The sequence below is a fragment of the Penicillium riverlandense genome, assembly GCF_028828495.1.
Source record: "Penicillium riverlandense strain IBT 135883 chromosome Unknown utg000006l_segment0_segment0, whole genome shotgun sequence".
In the NCBI taxonomy this organism is placed as follows: domain Eukaryota; kingdom Fungi; phylum Ascomycota; class Eurotiomycetes; order Eurotiales; family Aspergillaceae; genus Penicillium; species Penicillium riverlandense.
The window spans coordinates 102,785-121,194 of NW_026643197.1; the positions used below are offsets into that span (position 1 = coordinate 102,785).

The 18,410-nt window shown below is 55.7% G+C and overlaps 6 protein-coding genes across 6 annotated transcripts; 4 read left to right on the forward strand and 2 right to left on the reverse strand.

The window, feature by feature from the left end:
- Positions 1-844: 844 nt before the first annotated feature.
- Positions 845-4,636, forward strand: N7474_006287 (transcription factor domain-containing protein; the record flags this gene model as incomplete). The annotated part of the gene is made up of 12 exons (XM_057197697.1): positions 845-1,244; positions 1,295-1,828; positions 2,020-2,194; positions 2,269-2,379; positions 2,435-2,475; positions 2,527-2,664; positions 2,724-3,232; positions 3,287-3,411; positions 3,469-3,544; positions 3,595-3,679; positions 3,735-4,106; positions 4,161-4,636. The coding sequence occupies 12 exons, from the start codon at positions 845-847 to the stop codon at positions 4,634-4,636; spliced, it is 3,042 nt and encodes a 1,013-aa protein (XP_057051137.1).
- Positions 4,637-4,940: 304 nt separating this feature from the next.
- N7474_006288 (5-oxoprolinase) lies at positions 4,941-8,846 on the forward strand (the record flags this gene model as incomplete). The annotated part of the gene is made up of 2 exons (XM_057197698.1): positions 4,941-7,460; positions 7,515-8,846. The coding sequence occupies 2 exons, from the start codon at positions 4,941-4,943 to the stop codon at positions 8,844-8,846; spliced, it is 3,852 nt and encodes a 1,283-aa protein (XP_057051138.1).
- Positions 8,847-10,579: 1,733 nt separating this feature from the next.
- Positions 10,580-12,581, forward strand: N7474_006289 (uncharacterized protein; the record flags this gene model as incomplete). The annotated part of the gene is made up of 3 exons (XM_057197699.1): positions 10,580-10,716; positions 10,782-12,109; positions 12,166-12,581. 3 exons carry the CDS (start codon positions 10,580-10,582, stop codon positions 12,579-12,581), a joined length of 1,881 nt encoding a protein of 626 aa, XP_057051139.1.
- Positions 12,582-12,873: 292 nt separating this feature from the next.
- On the forward strand, positions 12,874-15,078 carry N7474_006290 (putative 5'-nucleotidase; the record flags this gene model as incomplete). Its single annotated transcript, XM_057197700.1, has 3 exons — positions 12,874-13,266; positions 13,328-13,521; positions 13,578-15,078. 3 exons carry the CDS (start codon positions 12,874-12,876, stop codon positions 15,076-15,078), a joined length of 2,088 nt encoding a protein of 695 aa, XP_057051140.1.
- A 150-nt stretch (positions 15,079-15,228) lies between these two features.
- Positions 15,229-16,809, reverse strand: N7474_006291 (FAD-binding oxidoreductase; the record flags this gene model as incomplete). The annotated part of the gene is made up of 1 exon (XM_057197701.1): positions 15,229-16,809. The coding sequence occupies one exon, from the start codon at positions 16,807-16,809 to the stop codon at positions 15,229-15,231; it is 1,581 nt and encodes a 526-aa protein (XP_057051141.1).
- A 392-nt stretch (positions 16,810-17,201) lies between these two features.
- Positions 17,202-18,123, reverse strand: N7474_006292 (class II aldolase/adducin family protein; the record flags this gene model as incomplete). The annotated part of the gene is made up of 3 exons (XM_057197702.1): positions 17,202-17,632; positions 17,688-17,995; positions 18,047-18,123. 3 exons carry the CDS (start codon positions 18,121-18,123, stop codon positions 17,202-17,204), a joined length of 816 nt encoding a protein of 271 aa, XP_057051142.1.
- Positions 18,124-18,410: the final 287 nt, after the last annotated feature.

Here is an 18,410-nt window from a genome sequence, read left to right on the forward strand (position 1 = left end):
GCGTTGTGAGGGTCGTTGAGGTAAGCCTGATGAGGACGCGGCGTGGACAGGGAGTGGTCTTGAAGAAAAGACATCGATCGTCGACAGGAGATTTTCTTCGAAGCACAGTGGACTGCGGCATCCGCAGGAGATGGATATTTTTGGATCCTTGAGAGCCTTGATTGGAGGTACCGGGCACTGATGAGGGTCCGCCACAGGGGCGATCCATCGTCTCCAGGGCTGTCGTTCGTCATCGGCCTCCTGGGCAGCTCCACCGGCGGTCCCTGGCCTCGACGACCCAGCCTACCGCTGCGAGTAAATAGTAACGGCATCGACGGAGAGGTCCCGGCTACGAGGAGAGTCGACCAGGCAAGAATGCACAATGGTCGGGGACGAAGTCGACTCCGTGCTCCGACCGAACACTACTCGTCCACCATCATCCAGAATGGTCCAAGACCCCCCGTGCGGGTCGACGACGCAAGCCGAGGAGCCATTCCGACCCATCACCGTTGAGACATCCCTTCGGTGTGGACGGGGACTCTGAAACAGCTGACCCTGGCGTCTTCGTCTGGCAACACGAATTCTCCCAGTGGCGATGACGACAGGCAGATAAGGATCGGCTGTGATTAATTGAGGTCACGTGGAGTGGATCGTGTATGCCCCGGGGAGATAGATTTCCCCCTCGCATCCGGCTCCCCACGCAGCCCGGACTTCCCTGCGACGGAGAAGAGAGCCAAATGGAACCCACTACCGGATGGCCCGAGGTCTCCTGGCCGATCGAGGAGCGGCTCCGGATGCGGGGTAGAGAGGGATGAACGGCCAGAAAAGCGCGTTGGGACAGCATCTCCTCCACGACCGACACATCATGGCGACCCCGAAGCCTGCATTTGACGCCCTTCCGCTCCGCAAGGATGGCCCCCCGGGGAATGCCTGGGGTTTGTTCGGTGATCACGACCAGCGCGGTATGCTGAACCTCCTGACTCCGGAGAATACTGCGGCGGCGGCGAAAGAGATCGTCGAGGGAGTCCGCGTGTCGACCGACTGGCCACTGGACAGCATGAAAACGCCCTGCTTCGGACGAGCAGCCTTCGAGCACACTGTCAAGAATAAGGCGCCCCGGCACGTCAATGACGATGTCCTGCTTTTCAATACGCAGAGCAGCTCCCAGTGGGATGGATTTCGGCACTTCGGTTCCAAGGATGGGTTCTACTTCAACGGCTGTACCCTGGAAGACATCCGAACCTCCACGCGGAATGGCATTCACGGTAGGCGCCCATTCATCTTCGCCACTCCCTCGTTGACTCCGATCGTCTAGTCTGGGCGGCGAATGGCGGCATCGTCGGGCGTGGCGTGCTGCTGGACTACGCGGGCTGGGCCGAGGCGAATGGGAAGGAAGTGAATTGCTTCCAAAGTCAGTCCATCCCCGTATCGGTGCTACAAGAGGTGGCCGCCACCCAGAACACCACCTTCCGCCCCGGTGATATTCTGTTTGTCCGCACCGGCTGGACACGAGCATATGAACGACTGTCCCTGGCCGAATGCCAGGAGTTAGCGGGCCACGCGGCGCCGCCTATCATCGGCGTCGAATCGTCCGAAGCCACCCTGCGCTGGATCTGGGAGAACAGCTTCGCTGCCGTGGCGGGAGACCATCCGAGCTTTGAGGCCTATCCGTGCCAAAACCGAGATTTCTTCCTGCATGAATGGTTGCTCGCGGGCTGGGGCGTTCCGATCGGGGAATTGTTTGATCTGGAGCGCCTCGGCCAGGAATGTCGCAAAAGAGGCCGATGGACCTTCTTTTTCAGTAGCGTGCCCTTGAATGTACCCGGCGGCGTGGCCAGTCCCCCGAATGGTGTGGCCATTTTTTGATGTTGCCGTACAGGTAGGAATAACAGGCGGGAGCGAGGATCACGATGGATGAGGCCGTGCGTAGGAAATTCACTACAATCTACAAAAGCAGTTAAATGTTGAGATATAGTGGTGGCCCTAGCCTAGGCAACGAATGATCATAAGAATCCCTCATAATCAGACCTCCTCCGTGAGAGAGATATCGGCCCGACGAGAGCACCACCCGTGTGGAGAAAATCGGTGCTTCCGTCTCTTCCTCCCCCACATTCTTCTTCATCCGAGCTTCGTTTGATGCTGAGATGGTCCGTGCCAAAGCTGGAGGCGTGTCGCGCCGGTCGGAAGATCCCTCGACGCGCCGGTCGATGGTAGCGTAGGTGAAGAATTGAAGAATTATGGTTCGTTCTGCCGCTGATCGGATCGACGCAGCTGCAACCGCTGTCGCAGCCGCAAGACTCGCTGTGCTGGAAAACCCCCGCAACCCTGCGCGGCATGCGTGGATGTGGGCAGGCCGTGCGTCTACTCCGAGGCTGAGAAGCGCGTCTCGATCACGGAGAGGTAGGGTGACATATTCGCGATGACCGGTCCGACGATGCTGATGCTGCGGGCCTAGCTACTACCGTCAACTGCAATCGCAAGCCTCACGCACACAAGGTCCGTCTCGCTAACAACGCTGGACTCATTACTTCTGACGCGGAGAAATAGACCGACCGTCGAGCGTGCCCTCCAGTGTGCTCTCCAACCCGTCCACCCGCGACTCCGATGGCGAGGTTTCAGCCGAACGGGACGACTGGTGGTACAAAGGCACCGATAATTTATTCTTGAATCGCTCCGGCGAACATCGTATGCCTAGTCTCTCCGAATCGGAAAGTCTCCACTGATTATTTCCTTTTTTCCCCCAGACTTCGTGGGCGCCTCATCCGCCACCCATCTGGCCAAGCGCTTGAACCCCGGCTCCTCCAACCTAGCGTGGGATGTGCGGCCGCTTTACGATGACCCTTCGTCCCTGCGGCGGCCGGTGATGGGGGCACTACCACAGCTGCCACCCTTCGAGTTCGCCAAGCGACTGTTTTGGGTCCAGTATGCTTACATCGGCACCATCTTCTCCCTTATCCAGCCCGTGGAGTTTGAAGAGCGGTTGGATATAGTCTACCACCAACCACCCGATTTCTCGCATCGCGAATCCTGCTTGGTCTATTGCCAAACCATGCTGGTCATTGCGTTTGGGTTGATGTACTCAGTCAACCAATGGTCGGGCGACGACGGGCCCCCCGGGTTCAAATATTTCAAGCATGCGCTGCGGTTCCTGCCCGATATCCATGAAGAAGGATCTATCTTCTTCGTTGAGGTGATATGCTATGTCGCGTACTACATGCAGAACCTCAACCGCCGAGATGCCGCCTTCCTTTATGTACGGGCCATGTTTCTTCATGGTTTATATCTGACCGCTAATGAATGGTATTAGATCGGACTGGCATTGCGGATGGCAATCTCTCTCGGACTCCACCAAGAAGTATCCCATCCAGACATCAGTGAAGCTGACCGTAACCGCCGGCGTCGAGCGTGGTGGTCGGTCTATAGCCTGGACCGGTAGCATAGCCCATATTCGAGTGGTTCACAAATGAAGCTGACACCGTTGGTTGATAGGTTACTTTCCGTTAAATCGGGTAACCCTATCACAATCCACGACGAAGATATCGGCACCACATGGCCTGTGACAGTAGTGGGTCATTACGAGGCTATCCTTGAGTTCCGTTTCTGATATCTTTACAGGACGGAATGACATCCGACCCATGGCCATCAATCGTCTTGACTCACTATACCCAGCTCTCTCGCATTCTAGGCCGAATCGGAGAAGGTTTGCATATCTACGGGTTATCTCTGTGCCGATGCTGACGGGTTGAACCATTTAGAGATCTACCGTAAAAAGCCTCGGTCCGGGTCCAATTTGATCGCTTCCGTTCAAAGTATCACCAATGACCTCTCTAGCTGGCTGCGAAAGGTACCGAATGGTCTGCGCATCGATTTCTCCGCACTCGACTTGCACATCAGCCGGGAAGCAGTGTCAATCAACTTGCACTTTTATTCCTGCGTCAACATGACCGCGCGGCCGCTCGTTTTCTATATCATCCAGCGTCGACTGGATGCGGGTATGATGGGCTCATCCACCGAAGACTGGAAAGACGGGCTGGCCCCGAACACCGTCGCCGTCATTGATAGCTGCATTTCAGCTGCTCGGGCCACGACTTCGATCATAGAGGCGGCAGCGAAGCACAATTTGGTTGGTAAGTAGATGGAGCACCCGTGAGAGACCTGTTCCCATTGACTCAATCTCCTAGCGACTTATGGTTACCTCGACGGAGAGTACATCTTCTCGGCGGCGCTGTTGTTGGTCATGGTGAACGCGGCGTTCCCACACGATGACACCAATGCGCGGGCGATGGAAACCGCGCTGAATCTCCTTCGCGGCATGGCAGATCGCGGGAATACCTATCTTGGCTCGCGGCACTCCTTGTTGCTGGAACTCCGGGCGTCCATCGAGCCCAAATCCGTGGCGGCTGCAGCCGAATCCACCAGTCCTCCGGTCCCCGAAGCCCCCGCGACGCCCAAGAGTGAGCAGCCGGCAAGTCTGGTGGGCGACCGAGTGCCGTCCCCAGTCCCTCCCACCGAATGGCCGGTGCCGGGACTCCCGTCGTTCAACGACATCTCCTTCCAGTTTGACCCCAATGATGACCCAGCACTCTGGGAAGGCGCGCTGGATCAGATTGACATTGACATGGATGCGGAGTGGATTGAGAATACGCTACGACGATAGACTATGATAGCTGCAACAATGAAATGAGATATGAATACTTAAGCATGACAGCCCTTGATATAGTTATAGCCGATTGATTTATTCATCTTCCATTCATTCATCGTCATCCTCCCCCTCGGCCGCTCTTCCCGATATACTACCTGCCGGGCCGGCTACCGAGGGCATCGGGCCGACACGTGACCGGCCTCGATCATAGTACACCCACCGTAGATCACATTGGGTGCGAATTGGTTATATATGAACGGGCTCCCGCATAACTACCGGGTTTATCCACCCCGCGTTTCTCTGTCTCTCCCTATCAGTCATGGCGGACTCCGACAAAATCACCATCTCCATTGACCGGGGAGGTACGTTCACAGACGTTCATGCTATTGTTCCGGGCCGTCCAGACATCATCTTAAAGCTCCTGTCCGTGGATCCCTCACACTACCAGGATGCACCTACCGAAGGCATCCGCCAGATTATTGAGCTGGCTACGGGAACCCCACACCCGCGTGGCCGGCCACTGAAACTCGACCGCATCGGCTGTCTTCGAATGGGCACTACAGTTGCGACCAATGCCCTTCTAGAGCGCAAGGGAGCCCGCTCGGTGCTGTTCACCACGAAAGGCTTCCGAGATTTACTCAAGATTGGCGACCAGTCGCGACCGGCCATCTTTGATCTGTCCATGGCTCGCCCGGGAGTGCTGCCAGAAGGCGTAGTGGAGGTCAACGAGCGAGTCGTCCCCTGCCACCCTGCTGCCGATAGTGATTGCTTTTCTGGAGCACGAATTGTGGAGGGTGTGACCGGGGAGAAGTTCCGTGTCGTGCAAGAACTCGACCTTGCGCAGGTGCGGACGGAGCTCCAGCGATTAAAAGAGCAGGGGTACCAGTCTCTTTCGGTGGCCCTCCTCCATTCGTTCGCCTATCCAGATCACGAACGCCAGATCGGAGAAGTCGCAGAGCAGATGGGCTTCTCCGTCACTCTATCTTCCAAGCTGCAACCCATGATCAAGATTGTGCCGCGAGGCATGTCCGCGGCCGCAGATGCGTACCTCACCCCCGTCATCAAGACCTATATCGACTCGATTAATTCTAGCTTTGAAGGGGGACTGGAAAACCAACAAGACTGTCGCTTTGAATTCATGCAGTCCGATGGAGGACTGGTCGACTTTCGCAAATTCAGTGGGCTGAAGGCGATCCTGTCTGGTCCCGCAGCCGGCGTGGTGGGCTTCGCTGCCACGAGTTATGATCCCGCTGAGCGAACCCCGGTAATTGGGTTCGACATGGGTGGCACTTCCACCGATGTGTCGCGCTTCGACGGTCACTTGGAACACGTCTTTGGATCGAAAGTTGCCGGCGTCTTAATCCAGTCGCCCCAGCTTGATATCAACACCGTGGCTGCCGGAGGCGGTTCTATCCTAGCATGGCGCAATGGCCTCTTTTATGTTGGCCCTGAGTCGGCCGGCGCGCATCCTGGTCCCGCATGCTACCGGAAGGGCGGTCCATTGACGGTAACGGACGCCAATCTCTTCCTGGGCCGACTGCTGCCAGAGTATTTCCCTCACATCTTTGGTCCCAACGAAGATCAGCCTCTGGATATTGAGACAACCGCTCGACTCTTCAACGATTTGACCCAGAAGATCAACGACGAACGCCGACGCCACTTCCAGGCGCAATACACCCCCGAGGAAGTGGCATTGGGATTCCTAAAGGTCGCCGACGAGTCCATGGCTCGGCCCATCCGCAACCTTACCGAAGCTCGCGGCTTTGAAACCGCATCTCACCACCTGTCTTGCTTTGGCGGCGCTGGTGGACAACATGCATGCTCTGTTGCCGCCTCCCTGGGAATTTCACGCATCATCATCCACAGGTATTCGTCGGTCCTGTCGGCCTACGGGTTGGCACTGGCAGAGGTCGTCAAGGAGTCCCAAGAACCAGTGTCGTCTGACTATCTGACCTCTCACTCCAATCTGCTCCAGCGCTTGGACGGAATGGCGGCTGTCGCAACAAAGGAGATGCAAACTCAAGGATTTTTGCCTGATCAAGTGCGCCACGAGCAGTACCTCAATATGCGGTATGAGGGTTCGGACACGAGTTTGATGATCCTGCGGCCAGAGACTTCGTCGGACTTTCTCGACGAGTTCCGTGTCCGCCATCGTCGAGAATTCAACTTCAATTCTGATCGGCCGGTTCTGGTGGACGATATCCGTGTCCGCACCATATCCTCTTCTAAAGTTCGCACAGAGCGGAGCCCACTGGTTCAGTTGAAGGAGGCCAACATGCAGGATGTCACAATGGCACCCGCTAACACCACCTCGGCCTACTTCGACGGCTTCCCCAGTCGGGTCATCACCCCTGTCTATCTTCTTGATCAGCTAGAGAAACACACCCGCATCACTGGCCCGGCTGTCATCATCGATAAGACGCAGACGATTGTTGTTGCTCCCAACTCGGTGGCGAACTTGCTGGACACATGCATTGTTGTCGACCTGAAGGACGAGCCGACCACCGCTCCTGCCGAAGCTCTCGTCTCATCTGTGGTTGATCCTATCCGCCTCAGCATTTTTGGTCATCGTTTTATGTCCATCGCTGAGCAGATGGGCCGCACACTTCAAAAGACATCGGTTTCCACCAACATCAAGGAGCGTTTGGATTTCTCGTGCGCCTTGTTCTCTCCCGATGGAGGACTTGTGGCCAATGCACCCCATGTCCCTGTGCATCTGGGGTCCATGCAGTTTGCGGTGCGCTACCAACACCAGAAATGGCTGAGTAAATTGAAAGATGGAGATGTGCTGGTTGCCAACCATCCTAGCTGCGGTGGAACTCACTTGCCCGATATCACGGTAGGAGATAATCTAGTGCCGCTTTAACTTCGATGGCTGATTCTGTCTTTTTAGGTCATTACACCGGTGTTTGACCGGCCCGGGGGAACCGAGATCATGTTCTATGTGGCCTCTCGCGGCCATCATGCTGACATTGGCGGGATCCTGCCCGGATCGATGCCACCCAAGTCCACCGAGCTGTGGCAAGAAGGGGCTGCCATCGAAGGTGACAAGATTGTCAGCAACGGCGTTCTAGATGAGGCGCGTCTGATCGAGTTGCTTGTTACAAAGCCCGCCCAGTATCCCGGCTGCGCTGGCGCACGATGCATCAGCGACAACTTGTCGGATCTCAAAGCGCAGATCGCTGCCAACACGCGCGGCATCAGCTTGATCCAAGGACTATTTACCGAATATGGGGTGGAAACCGTGCAGAAGTACATGTACGCCATCCAGGCGACAGCTGAGACAGCCGTGCGCGATCTGCTCAAGGGCTTGCATCAGAAGTTTGATGGGCAGCCATTGGAGGCGGTTGACTACATGGATGATGGAACCCCTATCAAGCTCAAGATCACCATCGACGGCTCCAACGGATCGGCCGTCTTTGACTTTGACGGTACCGGCCCCGAGGTGTACGGCAGCTGGAACGCACCTATTGCTATCACGCACTCAGCAATCATCTACTGCCTGCGGTGCTTGATCAATGCCGATGTGCCGCTGAACCAGGGGTGTCTGGCGCCCATTGATATACGTGTTCCATCGCCCAGCATTTTGTCTCCCACAAAGACTGCTGCTGTAGTGGGTGGCAATGTGGTGACATCGCAGCGTATCACGGATGTCGTGCTCAAGGCCTTCCGAGCCTGTGCTGCATCCCAGGGCTGCTGCAACAACTTGACCTTCGGCACCGATCCAAAGGTCGACCCTGCAACAGGCGCGGTGATCACCCCCGGATTTGGATACTACGAAACCATTGCAGGTGGCAGCGGCGCTGGTCCATCCTGGAAAGGTGAGTCTGGAATTCATGTCCATATGACCAACACGCGCATTACGGACCCAGAGATCCTGGAGAAGCGCTACCCGACCATGCTGCGGCAGTTTACTCTGCGCGAGGGTTCGGGCGGCCAGGGCAAGAATCCTGGCGGCGAGGGTGTGGTACGAGACATCGAATTCCTTGCGCCCATGCAATGTTCAATTCTGTCGGAGCGGCGTGTGCACCGACCTTATGGATTGGAGGGAGGCCAGGACGCTCAGCCAGGTCTGAACCTGTGGATCTCGCGAGACCCTGAGACGGGCGAGGAGCGCCGGATCAATATCGGTGGTAAGAACACGGTAGCTGTGAATATCCACGACCGGGTTGTCATTATGACGGCGGGCGGCGGCGGTTGGGGTGCGTTGGAGTCTACTGCTTGAGCATGGTGTACTGTAGGTTTCTTTATGGGTTAGATGTTTATTTTGGCGAGCTATCAAAACCAGCATGATAGACAGGCTAGACAAAAGGCTAGAAAATAAAGACGTCCAATCAAAAAAATTCATTCATAAATTCCGATGGTAACATAAGTAACATATCGACGGACATATCAGTCAACTTGGTTCCAGACACCCGGTCGACTCAAGCCTTCATCCTCCAATCCTTAAGTCTGGTCTCATCTGATAACTTAGTACCTGACCCAAACATGAGCATTCTTTCTTTCAAACTTCAATCAGCATGAGTGATCCTTACGGAAACATGTATTTCTCCGCGCGCATCGAGCTGGTGGGGGTGACCTGCATGGCGGGCATGGTGGTACGCTTCATGGGCATTGACATCATCGTGGATGAGGACATAGGATGCTCCATATCCTAGTATTTTTGTGGTCAGTGGACAAACAAGCCTACATTCATGGGCTTTCTTACTCGTGGATAAAAATTTGTGGGATGAATCATTGTGCTCGCCGAGCTGTGCTGCGTCGGGCTTGGCCCATGAGGCAGAGCAACTGCGGCGCCGACGAACAGGGAACAGAACAGTCCTAGGTGCATGATGAAGTAGTCGAAAAGTAAAACGTGAAGAGGAGTATTTCGGAGAGCCAGTATTCCGATATGTCTTTGAGAATTCGGAGATGAGGAAAAGGGAAAGGCGCTGGACAACCTCTTTATATACTTTTTGGAGACTAAGGAGCTCCCTTTGGAAGACCCTTTCCTGCGGGACGATCATGTCAGAAGGGGTCGATCCATTACTGAATCTCTCTGTGGTGGTGGAGGACACGACAATCATGATATCAGAGCAGGCCAAGGAGTGGTGAGAAGCAGGACAGGGTTCGCAAATCAGGCAAAATCCCCACCCAAGGGCATTGATACAGATACAAGTTGATGTCAGTGGAATGCGAGTGCCGTGTCCCTCCGTACTCAGTGACACACGCATTCCATCTAGGGCTAACTCCCACGCCCCTTGATCCACATGGCAAACCGGAAACCGGTCAAGGGTAGACCAAACACGCTATTCGGGACGTCCGTTGAAAACCAAAACATCTGTTCCTTAGTTTCATAGGATCAAATTAAGACATCATATAGTCACGAGTCATAACCACCTCGGGGCTTGTTACGGACCTGTCTGTCTCCAGCTCACCAACATGAAGCAAAGCAACCTACCCAGCCAAGGCAGCCAAATACAATGCCCATATGTGATATAAGTATTACGCAGGGTATTGCATCCAACGTCATTGACATGCGTTTCCACTGTCCCCGCAGATCCCAGGAGATGGAGTAGTTGACCGTAGGGCAACGAGGGATGCAGCCGATCCTTGATGGTGGCGGTGCCTGATCGCCCGAGGCAGAAATGAGGATAAGTTCTGCTCGTGGTGATCAGTATGTACAGGTTGATATTATGGCAAAGGTGTTAACCGGTGTCCTTTATACGTCGTCGTAGTTTATACTTCGGGTATACTTCGGCGCCATCAGGTGATCAATCCCTCGTCTTACCTAAGCCCATCCATCACATGCTCTTCCTCTTCCTTTTCTTCTCTTTCTCGTTCTGACATGGCGTTTCCGGCAATAATGATGACTGTCTTGCTGCCCGACTGACGGGCCTTGCTGGCGCTGCCTTTGTCTGTCTGTCTGCGACCCTACAGCTAGTGTGAATTTCTGCAGTCTATCATTCGACTCGGCATATGCCCCTCTCTTCCTCCTTCCAAGACATTATTTGCAAGAGCACGTCACTGCTTTACAGCAGCACGTCACAGCTGTCAGCAGCCGAGGAGACCTTTTTCGCAATGGATAAATCACCGCCAATCGTGTTCATCGCCAGGTACTGCGCATAGCTATCTCCTCCCCGGTGCCTTGCAGACACTGAATGACCTGACACCCCACTAGGCATGGCGCGCGTCTTGATGCCGCGGACAAGGACTGGCATCTCACCTCCCCAACACCCTACGATCCGCCTCTCTCCTACGGTGGCTGGATTCAGTCTCGCGCTCTCGGCGCTCGGATTGCGAGCCTCTTGCAAGCTCGTGAATTCACAGGCGTAGAGCCCTCGGGCAGTCCTCCGACCTCGGCCCAGTCGACTTCCAAACCGGTGCCGTCCCCATCGGCCTTGTCCCACCGATACAGAATCGTCATTCACACGTCTCCGTATTTGCGATGTCTCCAAACGGCCATCGCGCTCAGTGCCGGCATTCACCAGCATCGCCCGGGTGGTGACACTCCAGGAGTGACCAGCCCGACTCCTGGACCCGCGGAGACCATTCCCGTCAGTCCTCGCTGTCTCCTGCGGGTGGACGCTGTTCTTGGCGAGTGGCTCTCTCCGGATTATTTCGAGCACATCACACCACCCCCCAGCTCCGAGCGCATGGTTGCGGCCGCCAAGGCAGAACTGCTGCGTCGCGGCGAAGGCATCACGGCCGCGGTCGATAGATCCGCTCGTTCATCCTCAGGGCATTTTCCCGGAGGCTGGAGCAATCACTCAAATCCCATCTCTCCGGCTAGTGACGACGATGGCCACCGCTTGACGGGCCACGGGGCTTCTCAGTCCTTGTCCCAGCAAGGCCCGCGACAGCGTGCCAGCACCTATGATACTCTGCGAAGCCCCATAGAGACGGCCCGCGGTAAGAGTACGCTGAGTCGCATCAATACGGATCTGTCGCCTTCTGTCGATGGCGGGTACGTGCCCCCGACACCTGGCTACGCCGTCTCCGCGTCGGACCCAATACCGATAGGGTATGTTACGCATGCACGAGACGCTTGCACCCAAATAGATTACCAATGGGACAGTATGCGCCCGCCGCAGAGTTGGGGCACCGGTGGTGAGTACGGGGAGGAGTGGAGCACGATGCATGAACGAGTACACGCCGGTTTTAAACGGATGGTGGACTGGTACCCAGAGCACCCGCCGTCCGCTTCCAATCTGTCGCATTATTCGCAGTCAACCCATGACGTTCAAGCCCAGCCTGAGCCACAAACGGTTCTAGTCATTGTTACCCACGGCGCTGACTGTAATGCCTTGATCAGCTCGCTGAGCGGCCACTCGGCCTTTCTCGATATCGGGACGGCCTCGCTCACCATGGCAGTGCGCCGGGACCGAGGGGTTGACCGACCTTCCTCCACGTCGGACAGTGCCAGTGATTCGTCCAGCCGTCCCCGGAAGGATGGGTCGGTCGCACAGGAATATGTCCTGCAGCTCATGGCGTCAACCGATCACCTGCGTCCGGGCGTCAACCCGTCCCAGATTGCATCGCTAGCGTCTCCATCCGCTCCCCAGCATCCACTCTCGCCACCTCCGATTCCGACATATCGCAACCGTCTGGGCTCCCGCCCATCCCCCTTCCGGGCGCATTCACGATCGGGTCAACGGGGTCCGCCAGCAGCCCCCGCGGCTGGGCTCTTGCATCGCACCCATTGACTGGTCCACGGGGTGCGTCAGGCCTTTGGGGTTCTATTTCATCGCCGGCCGATAAAGTGGACGACACCGAAGATGACTTTGTGCCCAATTTTGGTGATCCGCGAACCGCGAGCCAGGGCTCCCATGGCTCCGAGCTGACCGGTGACTCCAGATGGGCCCAGCAATTACCGCAGCGTACGCTCTCTCAGCGGGGCCTGTGGGGGAGTGCGCCGGCCCTAGAAGACCGCGACACGGGGATGAAGCGCCGGTGGACGGTAGCGGAACAGAAGCTGTGATGGCAGCGCTTTTCATCTTTCTATTGCACTTCTTAGCTTATATTTGTGGGGATACCTCTTTATTTGCATGGCGTGAGGCGTTTGTTCGACCATTGATTGATGGATTTGGCATGGCATGATTCTATAGTGGACTGTAGAAGACACCTGATTTCTTAGGCCGCATGTTTGTCCCTCCATTCCTTCAATTCTGCCATTCTTTCCTCGGTCTCCTTCCTATTCCCTTCTTCTAACTTTCTCTCTTCCCTCTCCTTTGGCTCTCTCCTTCCCTCCGCCCCCCGTGAGTTGCAATTCCATGTCCTGCATTGACGCCGACGGTCTCTCCGTCACGTATGCCTCCGACCGAACTGGCTCCCCGGATCTGCGGCTGATCCACTACAATGATGTCTACCATGTCGAGTATGTGCGCTTTGCGCCTCACCATCACCACCACACACCCCTGTCACGACGCGGGCCTTTTCTAATTGTCTCTCGTAGATCTGGGTCTGCAGAACCCGTCGGTGGTGTCTCTCGTTTCCAATCCCTCGTGAACTACTACCGATCACATCCTCGGTTCGCGGGGCAACCCGACATCCTGACGTTTTTCTCCGGCGATGCCTTCAACCCGAGCCTCGAAAGCACTATTACCAAGGGCAGACACATGGTCCCGTTTCTGAATAAAGTAGGCACCAGTGTGGCGTGTGTGGGTGTGAGTATGGCGACCGTCCGGATCCATCGGGATGTCTATCAGTCCGCGCTAACATCCCCAGAACCATGATCTCGATTTCGGCGTGACCCAATTCCGGCATCTATCAAGCCAGTGTCATTTCCCCTGGCTACTGGCCAATGTCCTCGATCCGGCATTGGGGCAAGGCGTTCCAATCGCCGACTGTGGCAAGACGTGCATGTTAACATCGTCAAATGGACTCAAGGTTGGCGTGATTGGACTCGGAGAAAGAGAATGGTCAGTGGGCCTTGTGGTGACCTTCTGAGGAGCATGAAATACTCATATGTTGCCAGGCTTGGGACCATTAACGTCCTTCCCCCGGATTTGATCTACCAATCTGCCTCTCAGACTGCCCGAGAGCTCGCACCAGCTCTTCGAGAACAGGGGGCGGACCTTATCGTCGTCGTCACTCACCAACGGGAACCCAACGACCTCAAACTGGCGAGGAACCTGCCCTCTGGTCTTGTCGATATCATCCTTGGCGGGCATGATCACTTTTATGCCCATACTGTCGTCAACGGTACTCACGTTCTGCGTTCGGGAACCGATTTCAAGCAGTTGAGCTACATTGAGGTCTTCCGAAAATCAGACGGGGAGTCTGGATGGGACTTCAATATCGTCCGTCGGGATGTGGTTCACTCGATCCCCGAAGACCCCGCCTCGGTGGCCATGGTCTCCCGGCTCACATCTAGCCTGCAGGCGAAGCTGGAGAAACCGGTCGGGTATACCGTCACCCCTCTTGATGGCCGTTTTACAACTGTGCGGCAGCGCGAGTCCAACCTTGGCAATTTTGTTTGCGACTTGATGCGTTTCTATCATGCAGCAGACTGCGCGATGATGGCCGGTGGCACCATCCGCGGCGACCAGATCTACCCACCGGGTATTTTGCGGCTTAAAGACCTCCTGAATTGCTTCCCTTTCGAAGACCCGGTGGTCTTACTGCGCTTGCGGGGCCAGGCGATCCTAGACGCGCTCGAAAACGGAGTGAGCGAACTTCCCGCACTCGAGGGACGATTCCCACAGGTATCAAACATTGCCTTTGGCTATACGCTGTCGGCTCCTCCAGGTTCACGCATCACGTTCGCCCGCATCGGAGGCGAGCCCATTCACCTACAACGAAATTACGTCTTGGCCACGCGTGGGTACATGGCGCGTGGCAAGGACGGATTCTCATCTCTGCTGGTTCAGGCCGAGGGAGGTGAGGTAGAAGAGATCGTATGCGAGGAAAACGGCGTGCTGATCAGTACGATTCTGCGCCAGTATTTCCTGAGTCTCAAGGTGCTTGGCAAATGGCACCGCTGGAGTGCGAGTCTCAAACGACACTGGGGCTCCGTGCACCGTAACCTGCATGGCGAAGGCTGGCTGAAACCACCTTCCGCGATGTCATCGCCCGTGTCCGAGAAGCCAGGCCGACGACTGGGCTGTCGGCCAACTTTGCGCAGGACGTCTAAGGGTGCTTACTATTATGGGAGATTCCCGAACGACGACAAGGCTGATATGGCAGTGCCAGCGGCCAACGGGACCAATGGCGATGCCATGGACTCAGACTCGGACGAAGACCCGGAAATTCTCACGTCACCACGACCAACGATCAACTATGTCACCCTGCCTGCGCGATCATCTGCGGAGGAGGAATATCGACTGCAGCTGGCGCGGCGAGTGGTACGCAAATGGATGCGCCATGCCGGGCTGCAGCCAACGACACTAGATCCAATGGATGGTGAAGGCGAGTTTACGCCTGCTTGGACATCAGGAATCTCGCCCCGTTTGGAAGGGCGGATTGTGGTGGAGTGAGACGGCGATGTTTCATGTTCGGGATTATTTTTGGATCTTTTGCATGTGAGGCAAGGATGCCCTCTGGCGTTGGGGCTCACGACGGAAATGCGTTTATATGGTCAAGATATACTCACATCCAATGGTTATGTACAGTTTCTCGATGCTTCTCTACCTCGGCGGGTCTCCCTGATCAGGGCTTTCTTTCTGTAAGAGATAATCCCCTCCGCGCCATGCTTTGTACGCCCCGTACAATCCACTGCAGGGCCAGACGTCCCACAGAGTCCGTTTAACAGCCCCCCTCCATCCGGCCTCGAACTTCCCGCGCCCAGCGCCGGGCAGATCCGCCTCCTGCACGCGCACTTTGTCGTACAAGCTCGGCAGGTACTCTGCGGCATACTTGTGGCGTAGGGCATCGTACTCGGCCTTATTGTAGATGGCCCAGAACTCTTCCTCTGTGTAGTACGTGTGCGCATACAGCCACTTCTTCCCTCGTAGATCCTGCACTTTCTGCTCGAGTCGGCGATTCTGAGACCTGAACCGGCTCGGATCCGCTGTAGTGGCGGGACCCCAGACCCCGAAGTTCATCAGGGCTGTCTGATCCTGGTGGGGGCTCGCGTTAATCGTCTGTCCTATCAGCCCTCCCGCGCTGCCAGCGGGGAGTGGACACAGCCAGATCGGGTACTGCCCAAAGTTCTCGGGGCAGTCCAGCCAATCCAGAAACTCTGCGGCTGCAGGAACGGGCACTCCGACATCTTGGATGATATACCGACGGGAAAGGCCACTGACATGGAGGGCATGGTACATGACCCGAGTGTGCATAAACCGGTCAAGCAGGGAACGCGTGACAGAGGTGAACGGCACGCGGAAATAGCGGTAGGCATAGCGGCCGACCCAAAAACCCCCGCGGTCATAGCGAAACAGATAATCGGTCAATGGGATGTACTCCACCACCGGGGCCGGGGCCGGCTGGTGGCCGAGTGGCTTCGGGGCAATGCGTTGAGCGTGCAGGTAGAACCAATCATCGTGTCTTCCGGCAAAGTGCTGCAATTGGGATGCGGATGCCTGCTCCGTTTGCCGCCCTGCACAGACTACAATGTGGTCCCGCGCATACACAATGCCGTCCAAGTACTCCGTGGCTGGATCTGCTGCGGCCTCCCGGAAAATGCGCAGAGCAGCCCCCATATCGGCGGCCGCGTAATACTGGAGTTCCACTAAGGGATAAGCCTTTTTCAAGCGGATCTCTAGGAGTGTCACGACACCCAGGGTGCCGAATGAGGACGCTGCGCCCCAGAATAGATCGGATCGGGCGTCCTGGATCTCGGATTCTGCAGCAGCGCGATCATTATACGCTTTCACAACCTGCCCGTCCGCCTGAACCATCTCAATCCAATTGACGGTATTGTCAAAGAACCCTTCGCGAAATGAGCTGCTCTCCCCAGACGTGCCGGAGAAACCGCCGCCAGCAGTGATGCCGGGAAACTCCATGACAACTAGCGGGACCAGGTCGTGTGCTCGAGTGGCTGCCACGAGGGCATCCATGGGGACATTGGGCTCAACGAGAGCTGTCTGACGCGTTCCATCGACCTCCAAGACACGCGTCAAAGCAGCGGTGCTCACAGTATTGGACGCGGCGTGGCCAGACGGGCGTGTGGAGTTGGTCGCACCATGATAGATGCGAAATGGCTGGCGGCGGCGGTGGAAGTCAGCAACACGCGTTGCCACTTGCTGCACGGCGTCGCGATGGTCCATTGACGGAGATTGGAGTTCGAGGCATGAAATCAGGGGGGAACCGGGAGATCGGGCCCGCTGGGGCCGCCTCCACCGTTCCAAGAATATCTATACTACGTAGTACATCGTGCATGGAAAACCGGCAGATTGAATCCAACAATGTCGGTAACTACTAGAAATGCACTCGTGAGCTAGCTCACACCTAAGTAAAAAAAATAAATTTTCTTCTAGAGTTTTCGACACGCCGGAGTAGTTGAGGTGAGTTTGAGGAAAAGACGCGAAATATAGGTTTCGTCATGCCTAAGAAGCACCATTTGAACATGCCACTCCAACTGCTCTACGTAGACCACATGCTAAGCGAGTACTACCTCTCATTTACGAAATCCATTTTATATCTATGGCTACTGCAGGCGTCACTGAACCTCCTTATTCACATAGAATGAATGGGATTCCACCTCCTTGACCCATAGCCCCCAGGGTCTATATACGGACTCTTGTGTCATCAGTGTAGCTCCTTGGATCTCTCCTTCATCAAGGTATTTGATCTCAGGGACAGAAGAAAATCGTCCGTTCGCATGAGCCGCGCGAGTCAAGAGTGCGGTTGTCTGGATGCTGGCGTTTTTCTGGGTATAGACAGCCCGCAGAACGGCTTCCTCAATGCTTTCACCCTGCACAGTAAAGCCATGGCCGCGCATGAGTACTACGGCATGTTCCGGGGTTGACGAATCACCAGTGGAAAAGTGTGAAGCCAGAGCACCACCAAGATGAGTATTCCGGACTAGCAGGTCTTTCTTGTCGGTCGGCTTGAGATGGTGGGCGATATCGAAGTTAGGCGTCTGGGTTCCTAGAGAGCTTTTTAAACTTTTTCTTTTCTTTTTCTTTTCGAGGCCAGTACATACCCACAAACCCTCCCATATGGCAACATGCACGCATTGGGACTCCAGAAATCGTGTATGGAACAACAGCCTCCGAATGGCTGTGGATGACGCTCTTCACACCTGGATACTTTTTGTAAAGCTCACTGTGAATGCATCTCTCCGAGTAGCCCTTGCCTCGGGTCGGGTCCACGGGCTCAGCATCCTTGACCCAGTACTCAATCAGATCATCCTTCGAGGAAACCAGTGCAGGCGCAATGTACTGGGACATGATAAACACGTCAGGTTTTTGCGGATGCCGGAAGGAAAGATGGCCATAGGCGTCCAAGACACTAAGAGATCATCGTTAGATGTAGTTATAAATGGAATCGTGCCATGCATACTCCTGGTAGTGCAGAATGTGGCATCCTGTAATAAATTTCCGGTAGTGCTCTTGGAGTATAGCTGCGTCAGAAGACATGATGAGTATCCAGGCAATTCTGACAAGTATCAGGGGTAAAAAAATGGCAGAAACATCCTTTTAAACCCCACCAAGCCCCTCCCCCGGCTCCCCGGATTCTTGGATTCCCGGATAAAGTATTAAGTCCCGACCTGTCCCCGAACGCCGCTAGTGCGGTTTTTGATTGGCCCGCTCAAAATTTTACCTCGTAGTTTTTGGCGCATGGATCTATGCGGGGAGCTAGGGTAGGTTGCTAGGCCGAATCTAAGTCCCCGGCCACCAGGAATCCTGGAGGAAGAATTAATAAA